We start from the raw sequence: 13329 nt of genomic DNA on the forward strand, positions 1-13329 counted from the left end.
TTGAGAATCTCTCTGGTAACAAAGGTAAAAAGATGGAGATGTAGTCAGTTCATTGTTAGACTCATTAACAATAATAGTGATGGGTAAAAAGAGAGGCCACCTATAGTCCCCATCTTTGTCTGATTTACCTGAACAAAGGCTACATAAGGAAATATACCAACCCAGAACCAATGTGCACCAGCTTCGTTCAGAGTTTTTGAAAATGTAGAGCAGAAAGAAAAGCATATTGTCATATACCGATCAACGTTTCATTCTTAATTTGCATCGGATCTCCATTGCCTATGCTGCCCGTCTTCACTCCGAACGGCCTCGCTCCGCCTAGACCAAATGTTGGGAACTGAAGAACAAGTCAACTTAGTGTCTTAGTCGTACGTGTTTATTTCATATCTTGTAATGGTTTAGCCATGGTTGCTTCTGTTCTGTACTGCTAGTAATAACTAATAGAATGCCCATGCGTTGCTACGGGCTACTTTGACGACTTCTTTTTTACCGTTAAAATGTTCTCTTATTTTACATTTCCTACTTCTCGCAACTAAAAATGTTCCTTGGAATGACATGCAGAAGGATAAATTTACAACCATAATAAAATATCAAGAGTTAAAACCATATTTATCGAAGAACATTTCTACAACACATCTGATAGATTGACTATAAACACATTGGTGAGTTACCACCAAATCCGATTTATATTTGATAACATGGTTGTCCTACCAATGTATACCTGCAAGATCTGTCTCTCCTTCCTCCCCCCCTCTCCCTCCCTCTCCCTCCCTCACCCCCTCGATCTCTCCCCCCTCTCCCTCCCTCACTCTCTCTCGATCTCGAGTGTGTTGCCTTCTCAAGAAGGCTTCAACGCTCTAGTATCTTTCTCATGAGCATTGATTGCATATACATATACCAATATTTGTTGTATCAAAGTCGGTGAATTTTTGGCCCCTTCCAACGACATTGCCCCAAGAGCCTTGTCGATGTGCAACATATATACAAAAAATATATCTGTATGCATCTCTTCTGATTGCGTAAAACTCGATGGGTTTCTAGTCCAGTCCATCATAGTTACATCAATGACTTTGTCAATCGGCATTTCCAAAGCATTATTGAGCCATGAGTTCTGATATCTAATATGCAAAACTAAACATATAAACATATAGTTAAGTGCCAATACGTTGCAATGGGGGAAACTGCTCTACTGGTATAACTTCAATTGCGCCTAACATATTCTTATAGGGCACATCAGGCGACATTGTTTAACAAGTTTCTCATATGGACGAATTTAAGAATTGTCCAAAATATATAGAATTTCTTGTTGCGACAAATAAGGTGTTGCTCTTGCTTTATTAACTATTGCAGACCTTTGAAACACAGGAAATGGACTATTAAAACACAATATTAGTAAAAAAGAGTAAATTATTGATTTCTAGCAATATAATGTATAACAAACATATAGCTTGCAAAAACGTCTTACATTATGGAATAGGGGAGTATTTTACTAATGCTGGGATGTTGAAAAAGTTCAGAAAAAAACTACAATTGCAATATTCAGCCTAATTGTATCCCTTACATACATGGCAATTGCGCTAAAGTAAAACCGAAAAGTGCATGCCACATGGTGAGGGAAGTCATCTTAAAGATATGGTGCACGCCATCTTCTCTTGTTCCGTAAAATTCTTCGGTGGCCTTCTAGTATAGTATCAATATACATGAGGGTTGCTTTGGTCTAGATCATTACATCTAATAGGAGAAGAGGAAAGTGTTAATAGACATGCTCAACAAAGTTTAGTTGCAGCAAATATTTCTCATTATATTCTTGGGGGCAAAAACTTCTACAAATTTATTGCAAAACTGATTCATGATAGTACAATGCCCAAAATTTAAATGATTGAGACGCACAATAGATGTGGCTAATACAATGAAAACAACCAATATGTGTTATTCCCTTTCTAAAAAAATGCAGCTCCCTTGAGAGATAGAACTCTGAAGTATATGGAAAATGCATATGTATTCTAGCTGAATGTCCACCATGTTTGCCGATGAAAGCAATTGTCTTCTCTAGATGCACTGTGTGCGCTACCAATGAAACATTATCTATCCTGCACATACGTCACAACTGCTAAAGCAACATGACATCAAACTGGTTAAGCCGTACTTGCAAGAGAGTATAACAGCAGATGGAGAAAGTACAGGAAAGAAGAACATGGAGACTTGGTAGAGAGGTCGTCAAACTGGAACCCAGCTTTGACATGAGTGGCCATGCATAGCAAGATGTTGCCCGCGGTGCAATGTGTGCCTTGCAAGTAAGACGACGACGCCTTGCCGAGGCAATGGAAACTTCAGTAGTGGCAGAAAAACCGAACCTAAGAGGCGGCCGGCAGGGGCTGCAGAAGCAGCACACACCAACAGCAAGCCGAGGCAACTTGGGAAGCGGAGGCGGCAATAATGACTTGCTAACCATGGGTCAGTCTGCCAAGCATAAACCCCATTCTTCTCATAAGCTATAGCCGTGACCGAAGACGACATCGCAACGTGCCCCTCCCTCCTATGCCTCAAATCGTGTACCAGCGAGAGACCGTACCGGTGTAGAGAAGCCCTTGCGAAAATATTATTTAGTTAGAAGGCTGATTGCTGATGAACATTGATTTTAGAACAATAAACATATGTTCACATAATGTTACGGTTAATCCCGAAAATATAGTATTGAACTATCCAAAAAGTGATCTAAAATGATGAAAAGTTGAGAATAGAAAACAATCAACATCATCAAAATATTCTTCCAATTAAGACACTACTACAACAAGAGAATGGAACTTTTGGCATCAATGTTGATGTTCCTCCATCTGGCTCCATTCTCTTACTGTCAAAGAATGGAACTAATTCATTTATGACCAAGCAAAAATCTCCACCGCGCAAGAGCCTTGTGACAAAAAGATTGAGATGGTTACCTCACAGAATTCCTGTAATTAGATGCTCACTTTGGCAACAAATACTTGAAAGCGGATAATTAACTGAAAGGTGAAGCAGAAGTATGAATTACTAACCATTACTTGATGACCTATCTACACAATTGAGAGATTCTGTATGTAGTACTATGCTTATTCATATCAGAATATCACAAAGATGGATGTGTACCTCCCTGCTCCTAGACCATGAACTAAAGGGTTGTGATTTGTTTCTCTTCCTTCATTGGTCCTGTGTGGAACCAAACAGTACTCATACTCCTTTTTCATACAGCTAAAATAATGAATCAAAGAAAAGTCTGAACAACTTCGCACAAATAAAAGAGCATATCTAATTAAACACATCCAGTCAAAAAATTGTTCTCGCTGGAGAGCACATCAATATAAAATGAAAAGTATCAATCAACTTTTATATTACAGGTGATATTGGCACAATTTATCAGAAGAAAAAAATGTGCAAATTAGCAAATGCCTTCTGTCCATAGTAGCATCAAGAGGTGAAAAACAAGTGAAATGTAGCATCATGGAACCACTGAATCAACAAGGATAGTTAGAATGCAAACATATTGGAGATGAGAACTCAATTAACCTTTTATCTGGCACAAGCTTCGCATCAGATCAACTTCATGGAGAAAATTACTTGTCAACTTCCATCTCCGCACGACAACTTCCATCGATGATAGTGCTGACTTGCTTGATTACTTGTCAAATTCTCCTTTTATAGTAGAGATAAGTAATGGTGTAGTAGCATGTATTAAATATAATGTTGAGGGATTGAATACCAGATTAAATTCAATAATTCATATGATAGTAAAAAAATCGTACTGATCTTTCACACTCAATATTTACTTGTCTTCTCCTTTATAACATATTGTATATCTACTTCCCACATTAATATGCTTGATACCCATGTTTCTTTAATCGCCAATCCCAAGTCACTACAGGACCATCAGGTTATGTAGGTGCTAAACATTACAACTGATAAGCTTCTTGTAAGCAAAAATGTTTTAAAAGTCAACCTGCACACACTTTATATTGGCTTAAATTTAAAAAAAGTTGTATTTTGATCCCAAAAATTTGAACATTGCAAATTTTAGGTGAACTCTGAAATGATAGTATCTACTGGAAGCAGTGAGAATGCATCGCACAATTACATATATCTATCATCTATAATTGTAATCTTCGTTTCTATTTAACAATGGAACTTTCAGTAGGGATGCATAATACAAACCCGGTACGATGCAGTAACTGATATTGATATGTTACTGGGTGATGGGAGTATGTAAGCTGCATCATATAAATCCAAAAGCAATTGGAATTCTACTATTAAGCAAACAAATCCCCATGAGAGAATGACTCACTCCTCCACAATTATGGTTGTTTTTATATTACAAACAACACAGCAGCAAGCCAGATCAGACTTTATTCGGTCCGAGCCCTATAAGAAAATGTAAACTTTCTTATCCTTTAAATTTGGATCAATTCTTGAACATACAGTTACTTAGAAAGAGCACCAACACCAAATAGGAGTGTTCGGATCGAGATGAAAGAAAATGCCTCTATTTATCAGATGTTTATTAGGTACATAACGCTGAGCAATATATTCTCTAGGGATGCTGCCTGCGCAAAGTGTAGTATACACATGTTTTCGACCCACAAACACAGCTAAGGGATGCCAGTGAAATTCAGAAAAGTAGATGATATATGTTTGTAGGATAGATCTTCTACTGTATGCAAGGATTAAGTTAGATGGCCACATACCTTGCTCAAGTTGCAGAACTGATTTTGGGATTCCATATATCTGAATTTGGTCAGTGGATATCATGTATATATTACGAACAGTGGGTGTTAAATGTTGGCTGTAACGTCATACAAATGAGGGACTACAGTTACAATTGGATGTGCTGATGTCACAAACAATGTGATTTATGGTCTAGGTGGACCTTGTTGTCTATATCCCTTAGTACTACATTAGCTCGCTATAATCCAATCCAAAACCCTGCAAATATGAAGAGCATAAATAATTGTGCTAAAGCCTTTTGGTTGTCTGAACTCTGAAGTAGTGGAATTAGGACTCACTGAAATAGCAGCTTCAATAAAAGGAGGCAATATGACTTCCATCCTGGTTCCGCCAACTGCTGTTGCTAGTCCTAGCTCATGCACAAAAATCATCATCCTTGCCGAGCACAATAAAGCCTTTCCTCATTTCAAGAACCTTCTCTGGATATGTGATAAAATCCTGTTCTACAGCAGCTGCTACAAAACCAAAATTGCAGACTGCATCAAAACATCATCATTGTCAATTTATAAGATAATTCAAGGGCTAAATAGTTGTCCAAGTTTTGACATATAGATTAGTTATGAGTAATGAACCATACAAACCATGCATGTATCTTGCAGCTTATGAGGACTGCTCTGCAAAAGCTTGACTAATCTGCATATCAAACAAGTTCTAGATATGGTAGGATATCTTCACCCATAGACGTTGATATGTGTACAACCTTCTGCTGCCTCGGAAGCACACGATGCACAGCATCGGAACATCCACACTCTGAAACAAATCAGAGCATGCCACAGGATCCTCGGACAGGGTCAGACACAAATAATGTTGTAGGCATGGAATTTTCTCATCCATATCTACACAGAACGCAGCATGTGCACAAAACAACTCACAGTGCGATAAAAAATTTGGCTGCAAGTGTTCAGATAAAAGGCAAATGATGCACTACCTCAAACCACCCACTATTTTTAAAGCTTATAAAACATCTTCGAGGCATTCCTCCAACTTATCCTTAAATCGTTTCCACCATCGGAATTGAAAATAACCGCAGAAATATAACAGAATTTAGATTTCTTTTCTTACGGTTCGATCGATCGGCCTGCTCCTTCCCTACCTACTCCTCCTGGCCACAATCACTTTCCCGCAGCGCCCCGGGAAGCCCAACCCGTCTGCGCCCATCTTCCTCGGCCCCGAGCGCCTCCTCCTCGCCGCGCACATCGTGGGCGGGTTCCTCGTCGGCGCCGCGTTCCCGGCGCTCTACATCCTCGACGGCCTCCGGTCCGGGGACACCACGGGGATCGCCGCCGCGGCCCCGCACACGTTCCTGCTCTCCGCGCAGGTCTTCACCGAGGGGCTCACCGCCGCGTTCCAATGGCAGTTCTCGCTCCCCATCAGGGCCGCCGTACCGGTCATGTACAACACGCGCAGGATGTTCGTTCAGGTGACTACATATGTGTACGTGTACGAGAAATCTATAAGTATACGTTAAACTCGATTAATGTCAAAAAACCAACTAATGTATGCCCCATTGCTTGTAAATATACAGAAATCTCAGTGCTAATTTACCTCTAAAAACATTCTCAGTGCTAATTCTTGTATCAGGAAAGGTACTCACCTGAACGAACCTGACTAAGGAGCTTCAACTTTTACTGCCACTGACTTGTTCCTGTGAAACTGTTGGATGTACAAGATTTCATGAGAAAGACCCATAATATGCATAAGATATGTTTCTGATTGAATAATTAATACATAGCTTGCTTATGTAGGCTGTAGCTTCCGTATCTAAGAATATGGGAGAATATCGGGTGCTCCCACACACAAGGTGCTCATGCTCCCACCCTTCATAAAATATCCCCTACCATGTGTGTGGTTCCTGACATATGAGATGTGCTTTTTGCACTGGTTGTATTGTTGTAGCATACACATTAGGGCTGGTTTCCAACAGAGCACGTGAACTAACAAAGTTGATCCTAACTGAACAAAGGGCATTCATATAGTATATGCAAGCAGTAACTGAAACTATTCTAAATTATATGTAGGTCTAGTGGTCTACTCTTTCCATTGACTTGAAGAATTTTTTTGACGAAAGTACAATATGATGCCCATTAGTAAATCACTTCACCTGTATGCCCAGGGATGCTAGATCCTTGTGAATTTATTCCAATCCCACGAGTCCTGAAGTGTCAATGTTCACCACGTCTGCAGACCAGAATCATAACTGAATCGGAGATGTCTTTGGAATTTTTATATAAGTTTAGCAATTATCAAACTTCCCTGTAGGATCTTACTTGACATGTCAAAGACAACTGATTGCACCCTTTCCCTCACCTTCTCATTGGATGTATCCACTTCAGCCCTTACCCATTCCATGATCCTGAATTAACAACACCTATGTGAGCACTTACATCGAACTTTAGACAATGCGAGGTTTGCTTTCTTTGATCATGTTGGCACCTTTCTTTGATGAAAGTCGCATTGATGAAGCAGAGGAAGGACATATCGATGCGTGTGACTTGTATGGCCGGTGTTCGGCATCGAGCTCGTACCATCTAACCGTGGCGAAAGATTGTCCAACAGCAATGGCTTCCTGAAACAGGCAACATGCACAAACTTGTTTGGTCAGTTCAACCTGCATTTCGCCGTGAAAACAAACACGTGCTGAATTGTTTGTACGCTTCTTGGCATGAATCAAACGACATGCCCTCTACAGTCCCGGGATTCTCCATTGTCAGTCGTAAAAGAATAAAATCATGCACAATCCTGATATTTCATACTATTTACTAGTACTATTTAGCATGGATACCCATATAATCAATGCATGGTAGTGCTAAAAGTAACTGTGACCCTGAGTTCTGATCAAATGTGCAGGAAAGGATAGCATGTTTAGCACACCTTGTCGATTGCAAGCTTCCCATCTTCTTGCACAGTGCATTTCCAAGACATGCTGGAAACCATTCCCTGCTTGTCGACCACCTATCAGATATTTACAGGCCGCAAAGTCAATTCACACTCGTCTAAACAACAACCAGGGGATAATTATCAAATTGTTAGACGCATAAAACTTGACATGTTAGTGCTCTTTTGTTGAAACGAACTCCAGCCCCATCCTCTCCACAGCGAATCACTCCATGTCATCCAAGAAATCACTGGGCAGATTCGTATGGAACGTTTTACGGACTGGGCTCTTGGATCCTTCTGTCCCTGCCTCTGCGAGGTCGCGGACCGCGTCCAAGGAGGCGTGTGATCCACCAACACAAAAGCTGGGTGGTGGCGCGCGTTAATCACAATGCTATGTGAGTTGTGACACGAAGCAGAGATCCAAGAACTGGAAATGGTGGGACGCATAGAAGAAGACTCACAGTTGGAACAGGACCTTGCCCACCCTTGCCATGAGACTCAGTTTTGCCTCCTCGTCTTCCCTGGGCACATCGTGCGTCCTCTCCCTCGCCTTCTCCGCCGCGTATAAAAGGTCCGGCAAGAACCTCTCGGCGATGACTGCGGCCGCGTCCGCGGCCTCCGTGGAGCCGGAGGATGGGGAGGAGAGGGCAAGGACGAGGGGCTTGGCGCCGATCATGCGCTCGACGGTGTAGCAGGGGAAGGGCTCGAGGCGGACAGATTCAACGTCGTCGGAGAAGGGCGGGAGCGGGAACCAGCGGGAGACGCAGTCTGCGGCGTGGATGATCTTGTTGGACGGGGGAACATGGTGACGCCCGCGAGGGAAGGAGATGGAGAGGGAGGGGCAACAGCGGAGCAGGGCGGCGGGGGACGGCGGCGGGCGGCGAACCCTAGAGAGGACCGAGCGAGCGATAGGAGAGGCGAGACCGAGGGAGAGGGAGGAGTTGGATCGAGCGATGCGGAGGGGGAAAACCAAGAGAGAGCACCGGACGAAAAAAACCAACGAAGAAAAAACAACGAAAAAACCGGATGAAAATGGTGGGACGAAAATAAATCCGGAACGCAGACTACCAACTGAGACATTAACAGTAAAGATAACGACGGGAGTTTGGGCGTGTGCGGGACTCGATCGCGGGGTTTTCTTTGGTTTTTCGCGGCTGAGGGGAAGGTGGGAGAAAGTACCAAAGAAGTACCAAAAAAGACCGGGTGTGGTGGGACGAAAATAAAATCCGGAACGCGACCTACCAACTGAGACATTAGGAGTAGAGACTAGGGAGTCCTAGTAGGACTCCACACTTGGCGCGCTCCCTCCTAGGGCCGGCCTCCTCCTCCCTTGCTCCTTTATATACGGGTGCAGGGGGGCACACCAAAGACACAACAATTGATCCTTGAGATCTATTAGCCGTGTGCGGTGCCCTCCTTCACCATAATCCTCGATAACATTGTAGCGGTGCTTAGGCGAAGCCCTGCGACGGTAGAACATCAAGATCGTCACCACGCCGTCGTGCTGACGGAACTCTTCCCCGACACTTTGCTGGATCGGAGTCCGGGGATCGTCTTCGAGCTGAACGTGTGCTAGAACTCGGAGGTGCCGTAGTTTCGGTGCTTGATCGGTCGGGTCGTGAAGACGTACGACTACATCAACCGCGTTGTGTTAACGCTTCCGCTTTCGGTCTACGAGGATACGTAGACAATACTCTCCCCTCTCGTTGCTATGCATCACCATGATCTTGCGTGTGCGTAGGAATTTTTTTGAAATTACTACGTTCCCAACAGTGGCATCCGAGCCTAGGTTTTATGCGTTGATGTTGTGCACGAGTAGAACACAAGTGAGTTGTGGGCGATATAAGTCATACTGCTTACCAGCATGTCATACTTTGGTTCGGCGGTATTGTTGGATGAAGCGGCCTGGACCGACATTACGCGTACGCTTACGCGAGACTGGTTCTACCGACGTGCTTTGCACACAGGTGGCTGGCGGGTGTCAGTTTCTCCAATTTTAGTTGAACCAAGTGTGGTTACGCCCGGTCCTTGCGAAGGTTAAAACAGCACCAACTTGACAAACTATCATTGTGGTTTTGATGCGTAGGTAAGAACGGTTCTTGCTCAGCCCGTAGCAGCCACGTAAAACTTGCAACAACAAAGTAGAGGACGTCTAACTTGTTTTTGCAAGGCATGTTATATGGTCAAGACGTGATGAGATATAAGTTGTTGTATGAGATGATCATGTTTTGTTGAAGTTATCGGCAACAGGCAAAAGCCTTATGGTTATCTCTCTATTGCATAAGATGCAAGCACCAAATAATTGCTTTACTTTATTGCTATACGATAGCAATAGTTGCAAGAGCAATTGTTGGCGAGACAACCATGTGACGACACATTGATATAGATCAAGATGATGGAGATCATGGTGTCATGCCGGTGACGATGGAGATCATGACGATGCTTCGAAGATGGAGATCACAAGCACAAGATGATGATGGCCATATCATATCACTTATATTGATTGCATGTGATGTTTATCTTTTATGCATCTTATCTTGCTTTGACTGACGGTAGCATTATAAGATGATCCCTCACTAAAATTATCAAAGTATAAGTGTTCTCCCTAAGTATGCACCGTTGCGAAAGTTCTTCGTGCTGAGACACCACGTGATGATCGGGTGTGATAGGCTCTACGTTCAAATACAACGGGTGCAAAACAGTTGCACACGCGGAATACTCAGGTTAAACTTGACGAGCCTAGCATATAACAGATATGGCCTCGGAACACGGAGACCAAAAGGTCGAGCGTGAATCATATAGTAGATATGATCAACATAGTGATGTTCACCATTGAAACTACTCCATCTGACGTGATGATCGGACATGGTTTAGTTGATTTGGATCACGTGATCACTTAGAGGATTAGAGGGATATCTATCTAAGTGGGAGTTCTTAAGTAATATGATTAATTGAACTTTAATTTATCATGAACTTAGTCCTGATAGTATTAGCATATCTATGTTGTAGATCAATAGCTCGTGTTGTTGCTTCCCTATGTTTTATATATGTTCCTAGAGAAAACTAAGTTGAAAGATGTTAGTAGCAAAGATGCGGATTGGATCCGTTATCTGAGGTTTATCCTCATTGATGCACAGAAGAATTATGTCCTTGATGCACCGCTAGGTGACAGACCTAATGCAGGAGCAAATGCAGACGTTACGAACGTTTGGCTAGCTCAATATGATGACTACTTGATAGTTTAGTGCACCATGCTTAACGGCTTAAGAATTGGGACTTCAAAGACGTTTTGAACGTCATGGACCATATGAGATGTTCCAGGAGTTGAAGTTAATATTTCAAGCAAATACCCGAGTTGAGAGATATGAAGTCTCCAACAAGTTCTATAGCTAAAAGATGGAGGAGAATCGCTCAAGCAGTGAGCATGTGCTCAGATTGTCTGGGTACTACAATTGCCTAGATCAAGTGGGAGTTAATCTTCCAGATAAGATAGTGATTGACAGAATTCTCTAGTCACCACCACCAAGTTAGTAGAACTTCATGATGAACTATAATATGCAAGGAATAACGGAAACGATTCCAAGCTCTTCGTGATGCTGAAATCAACGAAGGTAGAAATCAAGAAAAGCATCAAGTGTTGATGGTAAACAAAATCACTAGTTTCAAGTAAAGGGACAAAGGGAAGAAAGGAGAACTTCAAGAAGAACGGCAAGCAAGTTGCTGCTCAAGTGAAAAACCCAAGTCTGGACCTAAGCCTGAAACTGAGTGCTTCTACTGCAAAGGGACTGGTCACTGGAAGCGGAACTACCCCAAGTTATTGGCAGATAAGAAGGATGGCAAAGTGAACATAGGTATATTTGATATACATGTAATTGATGTGTACTTTACTAGTGTTTATAGCAACCCCTCAGTATTTGATACTAGTTCAGTTGCTAAGAGTAGTAACTCGAAACGGGAGTTGCAGAATGAACAGAGACTAGTTAAGGGTGAAGTGACGATGTGTGTTGGAAGTGGTTCCAAGATTGATATGATCATCATCGCACACTCTCTATACTTTCGGGATTAGTGTTGAACCTAAATAAGTGTTATTTGGTGTTTGCGTTGAGTATAAATATGATTGGATCATGTTTATTGCAATACGGTTATTCATGTAAGTTAGAGAATAATTGTTGTTCTGTTTACATGAATAAAACCTTCTATGGTCATACACCCAATGAAAATGGTTTGTTGTATCTCGATCGTGGTGATACACATATTCATAATATTGAAGCCAAAAGATGCAAAGTTAATAATGATAGTGCAACTTATTTGTCGCACTTCCGTTTAGGTCATATTGGTGTAAAGCGCATGAAGAAAATCCATGCTGATGGGTTTTTGGAATCACTTGATTATGAATCAGTTGATGCTTGCGAACCATGCCTCATGGGCAAGATGACTAAGACTCCGTTCTCCGGAACAATGAAGCGAGCAACAGATTTGTTGGAAATCATACATACTGATGTATGTGGTCCCATGAATATTGAGGCTCGTGGCAGGTATCATTATTTTCTGATCTTCACAGATGATTTGAGCAGATATGAGTATATCTACTTGATGAAACAAAAGTCTGAAATATTTGAAAAGTTTAAAGAATTTCAGAGTGATGTGGAGAATCATCGTAACAAAAAAAAAGTTTCTACGATACGATCGCAGAAGTAAAATATTTGAGTTACGAGTTTGGCCTTCAGTTAAAACAATGTGAAATAGTTTCACTACTCACGCCACCTGGAACACCACAGTGTAATGGTGTGTCCGAACGTCATAACCGTACTTTATTAGATATAGTGCGATCTATGATGTCTCTTACCGATCTACCACTATCGTTTTGGGGTTATGCATTAGAGACAGCTACATTCACGTTAAATAGGGCACCATCTAAATCCATTGAGACGACACCGTATGAACTGTGGTTTGGCGAGAAACCTAAGTTGTCATTTCTTAAAGTTTGGGACTGCAGTGCTTATGTGAAAAAGTTTCAACATGATAAGCTCGAACCCAAATCGGAGAAGTAAATCTTCATAGGATACCCAAAAGAAAATGTTGGGTACACCTTCTATCACAGATCCGAAGGCAAGTTATTCATTGCTGAGAATGGATCCTTTCTAGAGAAGGAGTTTCTCTCGAAAGAAGTGAGTGGGAGGAAAGTAGAACTTGATGAGGTAACTGTACCTGCTCCCTTATTGGAAAGTAGTTCATCAGAGAAATCTGTTCCTGTGACTACTACACCGATTAGTGAGGAAGCTAATGATGATGATCATATAACTTCAGATCAAGTTACTACCGAATCTCATAGGTTAACCAGAGTGAGATCCGCACCAGAGTGGTACGGTAATCCTGTTCTAGAGGTCATGTTACTTGACCATGACGAGCCTACGAACTATGAGGAAGCGATGATGAGCCCAGATTCCGCGAAATGGCTTGAGGCCATGAAATCTGAGATGAGATCCATGTATGAGAACAAAGTATGGACTTTGATTGACTTGCCCAATGATCGGCGAGCCATTGAGATTAAATGGATCTTCAAGAGGAAGACGGACGCTGATAGTAGTGTTACTATCTACAAAGCTAGACTTGTCGGAAAAAGGTTTTTGACAAAGTTCAAGGTGTTGACTACGATGACAGTTTCTCACTCGTATCTATGCTTAAGTCTGTCCGAAT

General features: G+C 42.0%; 1 protein-coding gene and 1 long non-coding RNA gene across 2 annotated transcripts; both read right to left on the bottom strand.

Annotated features, from left to right (window-relative positions):
• Positions 1 to 1393: 1393 nt before the first annotated feature.
• Positions 1394 to 5330, bottom strand: LOC125516415. Its single transcript, XR_007287355.1, has 5 exons — positions 5034 to 5330; positions 3544 to 4953; positions 3127 to 3186; positions 2940 to 3002; positions 1394 to 2587 (listed from the first exon to the last, which is right to left on the bottom strand). It is a non-coding gene; the product is annotated as an uncharacterized LOC125516415 (long non-coding RNA).
• Positions 5331 to 6212: 882 nt separating this feature from the next.
• On the bottom strand, positions 6213 to 8585 carry LOC125516403. Its single transcript, XM_048681869.1, has 6 exons — positions 8094 to 8585; positions 7627 to 7707; positions 7189 to 7321; positions 7023 to 7108; positions 6857 to 6933; positions 6213 to 6408 (listed from the first exon to the last, which is right to left on the bottom strand). The coding sequence occupies exons 1-4, from the start codon at positions 8306 to 8308 to the stop codon at positions 7085 to 7087; spliced, it is 453 nt and encodes a 150-aa protein (XP_048537826.1). The 5' UTR covers positions 8309 to 8585; the 3' UTR covers positions 6213 to 6408; positions 6857 to 6933; positions 7023 to 7084.
• Between the last annotated feature and the right edge of the window lie 4744 nt (positions 8586 to 13329).

The sequence above is a fragment of the Triticum urartu genome, chromosome 1 (genome assembly GCF_003073215.2).
Source record: "Triticum urartu cultivar G1812 chromosome 1, Tu2.1, whole genome shotgun sequence".
NCBI classification, from domain to species: domain Eukaryota; kingdom Viridiplantae; phylum Streptophyta; class Magnoliopsida; order Poales; family Poaceae; genus Triticum; species Triticum urartu.